General features: G+C 46.1%; 1 protein-coding gene across 4 annotated transcripts in view; it reads left to right on the top strand.

Moving 5' to 3' along the window:
- The first annotated feature begins 1,603 nt into the window (after nt 1-1,603).
- Nucleotides 1,604-15,985, top strand: part of EDA (ectodysplasin A) — a 205,021-nt gene continuing 190,639 nt past the window's right edge. For all 4 annotated transcript variants that reach the window (XM_044268472.1, XM_044268471.1, XM_044268470.1 and 1 more), the window contains exon 1: nt 1,604-2,126. In XM_044268472.1, coding sequence (XP_044124407.1) covers nt 1,791-2,126 — 336 coding nt within the window. In that variant the 5' untranslated portion in view covers nt 1,604-1,790. The remainder of the gene's footprint in view (nt 2,127-15,985) is intronic.

The raw sequence follows: 15,985 nt of genomic DNA, 5'->3' as shown, positions 1-15,985 counted from the left end.
TCTCTGTGGTTTGGGATATTCTGTGGTTTGCTGGATTTATGTCCCCTGAGGAGCCCTATACCAATCGGGCGAAACGCGTTGAGACAACTAGTCTAGAATTGTCATCTTGACACTAGCTACTTTCTACATTTTGTCTGTATAATCTTCTGCACTGATTATGAATGGGTGGTTCAGTTATTTCCACACGGGGGGTGTGTATCACTAGATTTTTTGTTTTTTTTGTACATTATAGAACAGTCCGGACCTTCAGTTTGGAATAGCCCCCACAATCATCTGTCCTAGGGCTTTCCAGGGACCTTCAGGAGGCACGAGATACGGGATCGCCCTTGTCAGGGCGGCAATTCCGTTTGAAGGCAGGGCCACCAGAATAGGGTGAGCATTAGGGACATTGCCCCAGTTATTTCATCATAACTGTACCTGGCTGCCCTTCCTGCCAGTAAGGAGATAATCGATATATAGGTTTTGATTTGATTTCTCTTTATTTTTGTTCATATTTAAAGGGTCCATTCTTTTAATAGTTATTATTAAAGGCTATATTTTAGAATTAATGGTTATCCTGTGATGTCTGTTTATAAATTGACCTAATTCTACTACACTCCCTCGAACAGGGTTATGTTCATTCTGTGACTTACCTCTGCTGCCGCCGCTCTCCCTGTCCTGGCTGTCTTCTCTTCTCAGGGCCCGTGCTGCAGTCAGGTCAGAGTGCGCTCTGTACGTCCTGACGCTGCAGGCAGCCAGGACACAGCAGTGCGGGCCCTGAGAGGAGCGAGCAGGAGGAGGGTAAGTACTGGACAGCGCTCCTCTCCCCCTCATCCTGCAGACTAGTGATATGGAAGCGCTCACTAGTATTCCCTTTAGAAGGTGCACTGCATCTTCTAAAGGGAAAAGGAATGAGCGCTTTTATCTGTATTGTTGGATGCGCTCATTGCTTTGGTTCTGGCACCCTCCCCCCGAGAGCCGGACCCCCAGACACACCACTGGGCAAAAATACTGTGTGGTGGCATGAAGGGGTAATAATTACTATGTCTGGTGGGATTAGGTATATAATTATGTTTTGGGGCGTGGCCTAGTGCAGAAGAAATGTGCTCTTGGTTGGTATGTGGCTGCAGTGAGTGCAAGCTGTGGAGGAGAGAACCAGAGCCCTGTTACATCTACTAAGTAATGCTGCATGTTCTATTAGAAGCCATTTCCCAGTAATGATGATACTGGACACGTGAGCTAGGTTACAGCCCCATTCATAGACCATGACAGTCTACCAGCAGAGGACAACCAGCATCCTGCACTGCTGGGAGGAGGTCACTCTGTGGGAAACGGTGCCCTCCGCTCCCTCCCCCTGTTTCCTCAGGTCACGCGGAGAAGGGAGCATGCGAGCAACAAGTTGGGCCACTAGAGAGCGCTATTGATTTGTGAAATGTGGGAGGAGTCACCCCCGTTGAGGTAAAGTGTAACTGTCCATGTAGACTAGAGTATGTGACGAGCGGGGCGGGCTCCGGGGCGTGGCGTCACGCAAGAGTTTTGTCCTTTATGGGGCGGGGCCTGCATGGGATGGGAGGGGCCGCTGATCGGGTTGCACAGCGGGGAGGCGTGGCTGTGCGCTGGGAGGACGGAGCTGTCCTGTGTGTGCGGCGCCTCCTCCTCTCTCCTGCTTGCTCCGGGCAGTTGTTTCATGTGCTGCCTCGTAACAAGTTCAGCGGCTGAGAGTCATGGTGCCTTAGAGGGAAGGGCAGGAGTGAAGCAGAGGACCGGCCTGCGCCTTCCTCCCTGGTGACTGCGCTGCCCCACTGACCAGCATGGCACCCCGGAGTCTGTCCGAGCAGCCTGAAGCGGACCCCTCCCTGCCCCCGGACTCCTCCTCCATACAGCACTCGGGGTGCAGTTGTCACAAGAGTTGCGGCAGCTGCCGGCTTTTCTTCGGCTTCTTTGCCCTGTCCCTGTCATTGCACGTAGTCACTATCTGCTGCTATCTGGAGCTGCGCTCGGAGATGCGCCGGGAGATGGGAGCGGGGAGGTTCGCACGGGGCTCCGGCCCAGGGACGAACGACGACGAGGGGGACTTCTTCCAGCACAGGAGGACGGCGGTGCGGCTCTCTGACCTGCAGCATCTGGCGGCTGGAGACCGGCGCCAGGTGAGTCCTGCCGGAGGCACCACATGAGCATTCCATTCCTCTGCAGTCCTGGGTGGGATGTGCGGTGACAGCCTGACAAGTGAGCCTGCTGGGCGTCCTGGAGCCTCCCGGCGCTGGGCGTCCTGGAGCCTCCCGGCGCTGGGCGTCCTGGAGCCTCCCGGCGCTGGGCGTCCTGGAGCCTCCCGGCGCTGGGCGTCCTGGAGCCTCCCGGCGCTGGGCGTCCTGGAGCCTCCCGGCGCTGGGCGTCCTGGAGCCTCCCGGCGCTGGGCGTCCTGGAGCCTCCCGGATCTTAATACTGAGTGCTCATAGAGTTATGGGTCAGGGGAGTAGTATGAAAGTTATACTGCAGATAAATGGTATACACTATTCACAAAAGGGAATACCCCCCACAGAAATGTCAATATCTCAATAACTTGTCATGTGGCCTTGAGCATCAGTTACAGCTTGATAACCTCTCCTGCTGTTCACAAGTCGACTTATTGTCTGCTGAGGTATGGCATCCCACTCTTCTTGAAGGGCGACCCTCAGGTCATTGAGGTTCTGGGGTACAGAGTTACAAGCCTCTACACGGCTCAGCTGATCCTATAGGTTTTCAATGGGATTCAGGTCTGGAGAAAGTGCAGGCCACTCCATTTGAGGTACCCCAGTTTCCATCAGATGTTCTCTAATGATGTAGCCTTGATGAGCTGGTGCATTGTTGTCCATGAAGATGGAATTAGGCCTGTGTTGTTCATGCAGAGGCACAACGACTGGATTTATGATGCTATTCCAGTAGTATGGGCTTGTCACTGTACCATTCACAAAGTGTAGAGCAGTTCTGTAATGATTGGACACACCTGACTGTACTGTAACATCACCACCAAAGGCAAACAGTGGCTGATGCACAACCATCATTTCTACTCAGCGCAAATAGACTTTCATCAGTGAACAGCACTGATGCTCCCTGCCTGGCCCATGCACTTAAAGGGAACCTGTCACCAGTTTTATGGTGTCCTAACTAAGGGCAACATAAATAAGTGACTGATTCTCTTAGCAAAATGCTGGGTCACTTTCTTTAATTGACCCAGTCAATCTGCCAACATCTTGTATTGAAACGCTCCAGCTGATAATGATGAGTCCTGAATATTCATGAGCTCCTGACTCTCCCCTCCCACCTGCTGCTGAATGACAGTTTGTTTCCATATGAACCAGCAGCAGGTGGGCAGGGGAGTGGCTATAGCTCTGAATTAAATGTACACTGGACTCAATGACATAACGCCGGACTCCAATCAGCTCATTAGCATGCGGCATCTTTGTGTGTATATTATGAGGTAACCATCTGTCACACCAGTAAGTGAATACATCTAAGGCACTTTTTAGTAGTTAATGATTGTATATAATCAGTTAGATTATAATCAAATATCCACATGACAGGTTCCCTTTAAGGCATATTCTCATGTGCTGGATGAGGAGGCAATTACCAGGAACAGTTCCTAGCTGATAACTGGTGGTCTGTTGAGGTAAAGAGCTACACATCAGCAATTGCCTCCACTGTATGAGGGCGAGTGATGGCTACTGAAGTTTCTTGTCCTTATACAGATTCTGGGCAGTAAATCACTCTACACAGCACAATCTGCTGCCCATAAACAATGATTTAGGTGTCCACATAAATGATGATTTCACTCGATGAATGAGTGCTCTGCCAGATCCATTTAACTGAATGACCTTTTTTTTTTTTTTTTTTTTTTTCAGTCGATGATAGTTAATTTTTATATACTATACAGTAAAATAAAATCCAAATCGGACAGAATATTATTGCTGGAGACCTAAAAGAATTTCCAGACTATACTGGACCAGCAACTGTAGATGAATAGATGTTTCTCAGATTGAAAATTGAAGACTATGTGCCACATAGATATACACGATGCCAGCTTTCATCCACAGACAGCACACTTACCCATTCATTTTGTGTATTCACACATCAGTGTTTTAGTGCGGTCTGTGGCGCAGTGGTTTTAGCACGAACCCATGCCACTTTGTTTGTGTTTATGGAACCATCAAACCCATTATAGACTATGGGTCTGTGATGCAACATGGACTCCATCACTAAAGAGGTTCTCCGGGAATTAAGAAAAAGAAAATTCTTCAAAATTAGTTTATTATAAATATATTCCTACATAACTTTTCCTTATTTATAATGGCTTGTTAGGTCTAGGGAGCAATCTTTGGGGGAAATAAAATGGCTGACGTCCTAGTAGTGCACACAAAAGCCTGTCCTAATCACACAGCAGGACAAGTTACGTCCTGAGCACTGAGCTGAAGAGCTGCCTCATTCCTTCCCAGCTTTTCAGGAATGATGACCCTGAATGCAGCTAAGAACTTGAGCTGAATCTCTGAGACTGGATAACATTTCTAGATGAAAGTGTTATGTTTAAAGATGAGCCACGTTTAACAGTGTGTGACAGTTGATAAATTTGGCTGAAATCACGTACCCGCAGACTCCTGCAAAACTGACTTTAAATATTAAAGAGGACCAGTCACCCCAAAATGCAGTGCAATCTGACTGCACCATCATATAGAGCAGGAGGGACTGAGCAGTGTCATATATTCAGATTCTGTAAAACTTGTAATTTATACTTTTAGGGCTGTTTCACATGAGCGGGTATATTGTGGGAATTGCGCCTCGTGTGTGAGCATGATCCTCCGTTGTAGACTTGTAGAGTGCACAGCATTATCATAATGTATAATGCTGTGTGCCTCTGCTTGACCTGACTTCTACAGGATCATACTGACATAAAGCTGTCACTAGGATTCTGTAGAAGTCAGGTCAAGCACAGGCACACAGCATTATAAATCCACATATAATGCTGCGCTCCTGCAAGTTCAGAATGGAGGAACACGCTCACACACGGAGCATGATTCCCACAATGGACTCGCTTATGTGAAACAGCCCATATATCTTAACTTTTTTCACTTTCTATAAAAAGCAATCAGTACAGAAGGGTGGGGCTATCAATGACTCACAATCTCTTGTGCACACTTATACACACAATGCTATCAATCACTATAAGGCCTCTTGCACACGACCATATACCCTCCGCTATACGGTCCGTGAGCGGGCCATATGTCCTGGAGCGGCATTGATCGTGTGCACAGGAGCACACATCGTCATAGTTTACAATAATGCTGTGGACGTCGGGCCGCCCGCGGCGCTTTTGTCCTGCACTCATATGGCGTGGCCTAACACCTCCCTGCTGTACCAATAGCTGTTCACAGGAAGTGGAAAAAGCAAAGATATAAATGTATAAATTACAGGTTTTCCTGGGTCTTTCCCCACAAATATATATCTCAATCTGCTGGGCTCCTCCTGCTCAATAACATGGTGCTTTCATATTGTGTTATGTTTTGTGGTGACAGATCCTCTTTAACCTCTTGGGGACACAGGACATACAGGTACACCCTGATGTCCTGGTACATAAGGACACAGGGCGTACCTGTACGCCCTGTGTATATCCGATCACCGCCACGGGGCTGGGTGCCTGCTGAAATCAAACAATGCTGAGGGTGGTCCTGTGACCACCCGTATCGGCGATTGCTGTGGATTAACCCCTTCTATGCTGCTGACCGCGGCATAGAAGAGGTTTGTGTTTGAGTGAGCCCATCGAGTCCCTGCGCTGCTGTGGCGGGGACTCTATGTTTCAGAAGGCAGCCCGATGCCATGCAGAGGCTGCCCAATGCCTTGCACAGCATCAGGACCTGCCTTCTACGGGAGCCGAGGAGATCCAGCCTCAGGCTGGGTCTCCTAGGCAACCTGTTAGTGTATGACTCGGTGTCATGTGCTAACAGGCAATGTATTGCAATACAGATGTATTGTAACGCATTGCAGAGGAAATCAGACCCCCAAAAGTGAACATCAGAAATAAAGTAAATAAAAAAAGGTGTTTTTAATAAATAATAAAGTAATAAAATTAATAAAGTAAAACAGAAAAAAAAACACCCCTTTCCCCTTATTTGATAATAAAAAACAGACCCCCTCCCCCCCCCCCCACACACACACACATATTTGGTATAGCTGCGTCCGTAAGAACCTGACCTAACCCCTCAGGTGAATACCGTAAAAAAAAAAAAAAAGTGTAAAAAAAAAAAAAAAAGCACCTTGCATCACAAAGTGTAATAGCAAGCGATTAAAAGGTCATACGCACCACAAAATAGTATCACTCAAACAGTCATCTCATCCTGCAAAAATCATACCCTACCTAAGATAATCACCCAAAAACTGGAAACACTAAAACATGACATATTGGGTATCGCCGTGTCCATAATAACCTGCTCTATAAAAATATCACATGACCTAACTCCTCAGGTGAATACCGTAAAAAAATTAAAACTGAGTAAAAAAAAAAAAAAAAGGTTTTTTTTTGTCACCTTGCATCACAAAAAGTGTAATAGCAAGCGATCAAAAAGTCATACGCACCACAAAATAGTACCAATATAACCATCATCTCATCCCGGAAAAAATGGGCCCCTACACAAGACAGTCGCCAAAAAAAAAAAAAAAAACTACGGCTTTCAGAGTGTGGAGACACAAAAAAAAAAAAAAATATATATATTTTTTTAAAATGCTTTGTTATGTAAAACTGAAACAGCCAAAAGTTAGTCATATTTGGTATTGTCGTGTTCGTGACAACCTGCTCTATAAAAATGCCACATAATCTAACCTGTCAGATGATTGTTGTAAATAACAAAAAATAAAAATGGTGTCAAAACAGCTATTTCTTGTTACCATATGTGGCAAAACTAACCTCGCCACTGGATTTTGGAGCGGCCTGTTTGCCAGCCTCTTGCCTCAGGATTATGGCCCATATACTAACTTTGAAGGAGAAGACAGACCGGCCGCACGGCCTAAATCTGTGGAACTGTTTTGGGCAGGAAAGCCAAATGTGACTTCCATGGAATTCGGGAACCCCTGCTCGGATTTGGGTGATTTTTGCATATGTTGTTCACCCAGATCAGAGCTTTTGAGGTGTTTTCTGTGTTTTGTAGGAAAAAAAAATTCTGCCTGTGAGTGATTAAGTTAGCCCATTATGTTTGGTAATTCTATCAGTCAGAGCCATTGTGTTTTGGTAATTGTATTTTGTTGATTGCGTCAAAACCAGTGCCTATTCTGTTGTTGAGTGTGTCACAGACAATGCCATTGTGTTCGTTGAATGTATAGTTTTTGTGTTTAAACTGTAAAGGATTGGCTGCTATGTTATGTCCTCAGTTCTCAACCAGGTCCACTGGGGTGGTACCCTTGTTGGAAAATGGGTATATAAGTCAATGCTTGTGTGTTCAATAAAGAGTTCCTGTTTTACCCTTCATCATGTTGAGGCTGGTGTTTGGGTAACTGATCGACACTGGGGATTGCTATATGCTGAAGATTTGCTCTACTTCCCTGGCTATAACTACTAGCTCTTGTAAGAGCTGTTCCTGGTTCCTGTGGTGGTTACGGTGTCGAGTGGAGTGCTTGGAGTCCTCGGGAAGCACTAGGAGCATTCATCAACGGAGGTACCCAGTTGGGGTGCCAGGAGATCCATTACACCATGCCTCACAAAAAGTGTAATATAGAGCAACCAAAAATCATATGTACCCTAAAATAGTACCAACAAAACTGCCACACTATCCTGTAGTTTCCAAAATCGGGTCACTTTTTTTCAGTTTCTACTCTAGGGATGCATCAGATGGCCTTCAAATGGGACATGGTGTCAAAAAACCAGTCCAGCAAATTTTGCCTTCCAAAAACTACAGAATCAGGGCCATAAATATTGAGTTTTGTTTGGCTGTTAACCCTTGCTTTGTAACTGGAAAAAATGGATTCAAATGGAAAATCTGCCAAAAAAGTGAAATTTTTGAAATTGTATCTATTTTCCATTAATTCTTGTGGAACACCTAAAAGGTTAACAAAGTTTGTAAAAATCAGTTTTGAATACCTTGAGGGGTGTAGTTTGTAAAATGGGGTTATTTTTGGGTGGTTTATATTATGTAAGCTTCACAAAGTGACTTCAGATCTGAACTGGTCCTGAAAAAGTGGGTTTTAGAAATTTTCTGAAAAATTTCCAGATTTGCTTCTAAGCTTTCTAACGTCCCCCAAAAAATAAAATGGCATTCACAAAATGATCTAAACATGAAGTAGACATACGGGGAATGTAAAGTAATAACTATTTTCAGAGGTATTACTGTCTATTATAAAAGAGAAATAAAAATTTGAAAATGTGCAATTTTTTTATTTTTTTTATTTGATCTTTTTGCATCCAGTAAGAAATTATTTTTATTCCCCTATCAGGGTCGTCTTATGGGGCTACATACCCTCTTCCGAACAGGGACAATATAACTGCTTCATGCTTGCCCCTTTTTTCCAAAAGTCATGAATGTCAGGGAAGAAAGGGTCAGTATAATCCTGACTGCTCTTTATTGGTAAAAAGAGATACGGGTTGCTTTTATGGCTTCATCTTTTCAAGGTGGACCTGTGGCACCTATTGCATAACAAAGAGCTTCTTCAATTTCCCTGCTCCACATCCAGAGTTTCAGCAATTACCGTATATCTAACAGCTTCTGAGATTCCTCTATTTTCAGGAATCTACTTCCCGAACATGAACAAAACTACCATGACCATTAGGGCAGATCGGAGCCTTAGGCTACTTTCACACTCGCGTTTTTTGCAGATCCGTCCTGGATGGATCCGTCCAAATACAGCCGTCTGCTTCCGTTTAGAATGGATCCGGTTGTATTATCTGTAAGGGTACTTTCACACTAGCGTTTTTCTTTTCCGGCACAGAGTTCACGTCAAAAGGGCTCAATTCTGTAAAAGAACTGATCGGGCATATCCCCATGCATTCTGAATGGAGAGTAATCCGTTCCGGATGTATCAGGATGTCTTCAGTTCAGTCATTTCCAGCCCTGAAGACTTGCCTGAATGTCCGCATGCGCAGACCGAAAAAAATAAATGCCAGATACGTTTTGCCGGATGACGGATCCGGCATTTCAAAGCATTTTTCTGACTCATCAGGATTCTGATCATTCTTACAAATGCCATCAGTTGGCATACATTTTGCCGGTTCGGAACCACTTGCCGGATCACTCTGCGCAAGTGTGAAAGTAGCCCAACATAGACAAAACGGATCTGTCTTGAACACCATCGAAAGTCAATTGAGGACGGATCCGTTTTCTATTGTGCCAGATTGTGTCAGAAAACGGATCCGTCCCCATTGACTTACATTGTGTGCCAGGACGGATCAGTTTGGCTCAGTTTCATCAGACGGACACCAAAATGCTGCAGGCAGCGTTTTGGTGTCCGCCTCCAAAGCAGAATGGAGACTGAACTGATGCATTCTAAGCGGATCCTTTTCCTTTCAGAATGCATTAGGGCAAAACTGATCCGTTTTGGACCGCTTGTGAGATCCCGGAACGCATCTCACAAACGGAAAACCAAAACACCAGTGTGAAAGTAGCCTTAGAGAATCATAAGCATTCTCATCTATGATGCAGGCTCCATCCTTCCTGCCAAAGGTTGTGTTCAGGATGCCATCTTTAGTTCAAATTCCAGATTTCAAAAAGCACGATTTTTATTCTGACAGTAATACATATTTGTATGGTAACTTTGTATTCAGGGAAACAATGCTGTATGGAAAAAAAAATTTGTAATAGAATGACGGCTACATTTTATTTTATTGCTAGAGATGAATGAATTTCCGCTTATGAAATTCGTTAACACTTTGTTTGGAGGTAAAAGCAGAATTGCGTTACGGATTCCGTTACCACGGACCATAACGCAATTCTATGACGGAATGCATAACTGAATGCCTTTAGAGTCTATGGGCTGCAAAACGGATCAGTCCCATTTCCGTTATGCAGGGAAGTCCTCTCCTGCATAACTGAAACCCACGAGCCCACGATAATGTCACCATAAGTAATAATGCCTGTTAATAGTGCCCCCAATAGTAATAACACATCCATAATGTGTCTCCGTAAAGACTATGCCCCCATTGTAGTTCCACCAGTGGTAATAAAGCTCTCATAATGTGTGCAACTAGAAAAAAAATGCGCCATTATATTACCCCAGTGGGAAAAATGACCCCTTATAGTGCTGCCTCTAATAATTATATTACCCCAGTAGAAAAAAATTGCACCTTATAGTGCCCCAATAGTACTAATGTTCTGTTTTAATATGTACCATAAGTCAAAAATGCCCCATAATAATGTGTGCCAGAAGACAAAATTGCACCCTTATACTAGCCCCTGTATTAATTATGTCCTCATTTTGCCCCCCCCCCCCCATCCCCATTCATAATATTAAACCCTTCTCTGTCTCTCTAGTTGGTGCAAGAGCATGCTGCCAAACAAAAACAACAAACCCATTCTGCAGCCTGGCTCAGGCGGTCTCGATGATGATGACATCACAGTGCCAGCCTTTGATAGGCCACAAGCACTAGGCCAGGGATGGCCAACCTGTGGCTCTCCAACTGTTGCAAAACTACAACTCCCATCATGCAAAGACTGCATACAGCAGGGCATAGTGGGAATTGTAGTTTTACAACAGCTAGAGAGCCGCAGGTTGGACATCCGTGCACTAGCAGTCACAGACCACCACCCCTAAAACATAGCCATGGATGGCAGGAGACCCTCTGTCATCCTGATGGTGACACAGGACCACTACATATGGGGCCTATGCACACACCGGTAACTGTGTCACACATCTATTGCTGTGTATTATTATTCTGGGCGCCTGCAGCAAAACGTAATCTGTGCTTTGCTGGTATGCAAGTAAAATCCACCAGCTCCCTTATACTACTGTATACAGCGCCTAATTCATCTATAGGTGGCTGTGATATTCGTCTACTGCTGTCCACCTTTTGATCAATATATCAGGGTACTTGGCTCCTGTACAACAGTATCATCCAATCTTTACCTAGTGGACACGCAAGTAGCCGATTGGTTTACTTTTAATAGTTCTCCCCCTCATAGGGAGACTATACTAATTAATGAGCTGTTATTGATGTTATATCCATTATTATTTTTTTTTTTTACATCTACCATTTCCAGTCTTGTTTTCTAAGCTGGAAAATCCTACTGGTTTAAGTGTTTTCAGATCTAAGTATTGACCTGATCGTGGTCGGGTATTTACCCAGCGGGTCCCCTGATGAGCCCAACTATGTATGGGTGAAATGCTCGGGAAGATGACGTGATAAACTAACACGCCATCTTTTTGCTATAATAATTTTACAGCTACCTATAATCAGGATTGGTTTACAATAATGATATTCAAACCTGGACTTATTTACTTTATTACTTTTTCTGTGCATATTTTAGTTTTTTTCTTTTGAGTATTTTGTGCCACTCATCATGGTAGTAATGATCTTTCAGTCAGCACATAATAGCTGGTAGCCTTATCCCCTACTCAGGGCCATCCTAGGGCGCTCAGGAGGTTTCTGATACGGGATCGCCCCTATCGGAGCGGCCATTCCGTTTTTAGGCAGGGCACTACAGATTTAGGGCCAGTTTGAGGTCCACAGCCCATAGTATAATACGTTTGGCCCGCACCTGCCTATCCATGTCCCTAAGTGTAGAGGATTGACTCATTGTTATTGTTTTCATAAATTTTTTTTTTTTCTTTATCATTTGGGTTATTTTATTCTTATTTTTTTTATGATGTCAAAAAAGTCTGTTTTAGGGGTGGTAGTCTGTGACTGCTGATAACTCTATATACCACCTGTCTTAATATTATATACCCGCAGACGGGTTCCTGTCTGAACTGTGAGTTCATCCCTGCACTAGGCCTAAAGCCTATCACAGTGAATGGAGATATCTCCCATATGCCCCACTGCAACATTTGACTCTCCCGCATATCTCTCAATCTGCGGCACATACACCTTGGAGTACGTGTACCGCAGATTGAGAATCGCTGTCCTATGGGGAATAACAATGGAAGAGTCTCCAGAAGTGACAGTCATCCTCCATAAGAACTGTGAATCTGTGAAATAGTCTACTCCAGGACGTGGTCGCAGGAGGAACCAATGATGTTTTTAAAAATCTCTGGTGTATTCTTATTTAGGGATCGACCGATATTGATTTTTTCCACTTCATCACCACGACGGCTACAAGGAGATTGACCCCTGACCTCTGTAGGGGCAGGAACAGAGAGAGGGTTTAAATCCCCCCCTCCCACCACCAGCACCAGTGTTTCCTGTCCCTACAGAGGACAGGGGCAGAGAGAGTCTCCCTGCGGGGAGATGAAGATGAAAGCGGAACTTCCTGACACCTACCGGGTGTTCCCCCTGCCCTCCTGCGGTCTCCGTACTAACGCTGGGCAGGGGCGAAGGAGGGAGGCCTCGCTCCATTATTATATGTGAGCCTGCTCCCGGTCGCGATCTCCCGCCGGGCCTGTTTGGCTATCGCCGGGTGCGCGCCTAAGCGCTTCAGGATAACGGCCGTCGTCACTTCCGGGTGCCGAAGGAAGTGACGTCATTCAGAAGCGTCTCCGAGTCAAATTTTCGCGCGCAGCAGCGCCGAATGTCTCAGTGTACCGGCGTACATCGGAGCCAGCGTGCAGTCATGTCGGCTGAACCCCGCTCCCCTGGAGACCCTTCTGTGCCGCCTGTAGTAAGTCCCCTGTGGGGAAGCGCTTCTTCCTTTACCCTGTACTTGTCTATACACTGTACCAGGTTGCTTGTTCCTCCTCCTCCACATCTCTGGCTTGGGGCTATAACCTGCTGTTAGCATGTGTACTTACCATAGCTAATAAGGGTTGTTCTCCCCAGGTCACTAAGGAGGCTCAGAAAAAGATCAAAAAACAGTCCAAATGTGTGTCCTGCCTCAAACGGCTACCGGACGACTACCGTAAAAAGCTTTGTAAGGACTGCATATCTAATGTGATCGCCGAGGAACAGCCTTCTTTCCTTAAAGATCTAAGGTCCATGATCCATGAGGAAGTTAAAACCTCCTTATCCCAGATACCTTTACCTAGGGATGCACCCCCTTCAAAAAGACATAGGGGCCCATCCCCTTCCCTATCTGATCCAGAGATTATAGAGGAGGAGGCCTCGTCCTCCAGAACACGGGGGGACGAGGCGGTCTCCTCTGATCTTGAGACTTCAGAATCAGATCAAAGATTCTGCTTCTCCTTGGACGAGATGCCAGACCTGCTAAGGGCAGTCCGGGCCACTATGGGGGTCGAAGAAACTCCTAAAGCACACTCAGTCCAGGATGAGATGTTTGGGAGACTCAGGGTTAAAAAAACCCGGGTGTTCCCAATCAATGAGAACATACGGGATATGGTGTTGGACGAGTGGTCCAACCCAGAAAAGAGGTTGGGGGTGTCCAGGTCCTTTAAAAACCGGCTGTTGTTTGACACGGACGAAGTTAAAATCTTCAGTGAAACACCGAAAATCGATATTCAGGTCGCAAAGGTCAATAAAAAGACTGCCTTGCCCTTTGAAGACACCTCTCAACTGCGTGATCCCATGGACAGGAAGGCAGATAGCCTCTTAAAAAAATCATGGGAAGCAGCGATGCTTATCTTAAAAACAAACATCGCAGCTACCTCAGTTGCAAGATCCATGAAACTGTGGCTAGAGGAACTGGAATCTCGTATCAGAGATAATACTCCTAGGGATGAGATCTTGAGATCCCTCCCCCTGTTAAAATCCGCCACAGCATTTATGGCTGACACCTCAGCGGAATCGGTCAGATTCGCTGCAAAGGACGCGGGACTCTCCAATGCGGCCCGTCGCGCCCTATGGATGAAAAGCTGGTCGGGCGACAACACATCAAAGATGAAGCTTTGCTCCATCCCGTTCTCAGGGGAATACGTCTTTGGCCCCGTCCTAGACCGTATCCTGGAGAAAGCGGCTGACAAGAAAAAGGGATTCCCAGAAGAGAGACCCTACAAAAGGAAATATCCCTTTCGGGCCCCCACTAGCCAGAACAATCCCTTTAAGGGTAAAGGGAAGTCAGGACGCTGGAGTTACCCCAAAGGGGGCAGGGGTAGGAATAACCCCTCCTCCTCCCAGAGTAAACCCTCGGATAAACAATGACGTCAGAGTGGGGGGGAGATTGAAGAATTTTCTGACTCCTTGGGAGTCCATTACCCCGAACCCTTGGGTCCGGGACATCATAAGATCCGGGTACCGGATCGAACTCTCTTCATCTCCCCCAAACCGCTTCATTGTTACCAACCCACATTCCCCCAAAGTACGCGGAAAGATTCTGGAAGGAATTCAAAGCCTTCTGGCAACGGACGTAATAGTACAAGTCCCGCCAACACAGCAAAAACAAGGTTTCTACTCAAACCTGTTTTTGGTAGAGAAAAAAGAAGGCTCTTTCCGTACAATCATAAATCTGAAAGCCCTGAACAAATTTGTCATCTATCGAAAGTTCAGGATGGAATCCCTGAAATCCCTGATTCCGTTGATAAAGAGGAATGCCCTGATGTGCTCAGTAGACCTTCAGGACGCATACTATCACGTCCCAATTCATCCAGAGTCACAAAGGTTCTTGAGGTTCGCCATCCAGGACCACAAGAGGGTAACCCGTCACTACCAGTTTACGGCCCTTCCCTTTGGGATATCATCTGCACCCAGAGTGTTTACAAAGCTGGTAGTCGAGATGATGGCCTTCTTGAGACACAAGGGACTGGTGATCATACCGTACCTGGACGATTTCCTCCTAATTGGCAATTCAGAGAAAGAACTCAGAAGAGACCTACAAACCTTTCTGTCTCTCGTTCAGGATCTGGGTTGGTTGGTGAACTTGAAGAAATCAAACCTGGTGCCCTCCAGCACTATCCAGTTCCTGGGTGTTATCCTGGATTCCCGAACACAACATACCTTCCTTCCGCCAGACAAGGTCAGAAACCTTCAATTAAAGGTCCGACGATTCCAGCACAGGAGGTCCTGTCCTATAAGAGAAGCTATGAGCCTCCTGGGTCTTCTCTCGTCCTGCATCACGTCCGTCCCATGGAGCCAGTCCCACTTCAGATCCCTCCAGTCGTGGATCCTCAGAGCTTGGAACAGACAGCAGGCCTCCTTGGATCAGAAGGTCCTGATCCCTCTGGCAGTAAAAACCTCCCTAGATTGGTGGAAAAACACAAGCAATCTGTCCTTGGGGGTCGTTTGGGAGAAAATCCCCTACATTCAGGTACTTACAGACGCAAGCGAGAAAGGATGGGGAGCGACAGTGGGAGACCGTTGGTTTCAAGGTTCCTGGACCCCAACTATCCGCTCTCAGTCCTCCAATTTCAGGGAACTAGAAGCGGTCTGGAAAGCCCTGAAAACCGCAGAGATACTTCTGAGGGGTCAACACGTAAAGATTCTTTCAGACAACACGACGACGGTGGCGTACCTATCTCACCAGGGAGGCACGAGATCGGAGAAACTGATGTCTATTACAAAGAAGATCTTCAACTGGGCAGAATCCCACGTGAATTCCATCTCCGCAATCCACTTAAAAGGGATACTGAACGTGGAAGCGGACTATCTCAGTCGCCAGTCGATAGACCAGACAGAGTGGTCCTTGAATCCAGAAGTGTTCCAGCTACTGGCAGAAAGATGGGGCACTCCACAGGTGGATCTGTTCGCATCCAAAAGAAACGCAAAGGTACCGACGTTCTGTTCGTTAAACCCACGGGACAATCCCTGGGCGTTGGATGCGCTCACAATTCGTTGGGACTGGGATCTCAGTTATGCGTTCCCACCATTGCCTCTACTTCCCAGGATAATCCAGAAACTCTACCTAGAAGATACGACACTAATCCTGATAGCTCCCTATTGGCCGAAGAGGAGCTGGTTTCCTGCTCTAAGGAATCTATCAGTAGAGGACCCATGGCCTCTTCCTGCCAGGAGGGACCT

Source organism: Bufo gargarizans, chromosome 9, assembly GCF_014858855.1.
Source record: "Bufo gargarizans isolate SCDJY-AF-19 chromosome 9, ASM1485885v1, whole genome shotgun sequence".
Taxonomy (NCBI): Eukaryota; Metazoa; Chordata; class Amphibia; order Anura; family Bufonidae; genus Bufo; species Bufo gargarizans.
Note: the sequence above shows the minus strand (reverse complement) of the source record. Positions and strands in the feature narration are given on the sequence as shown.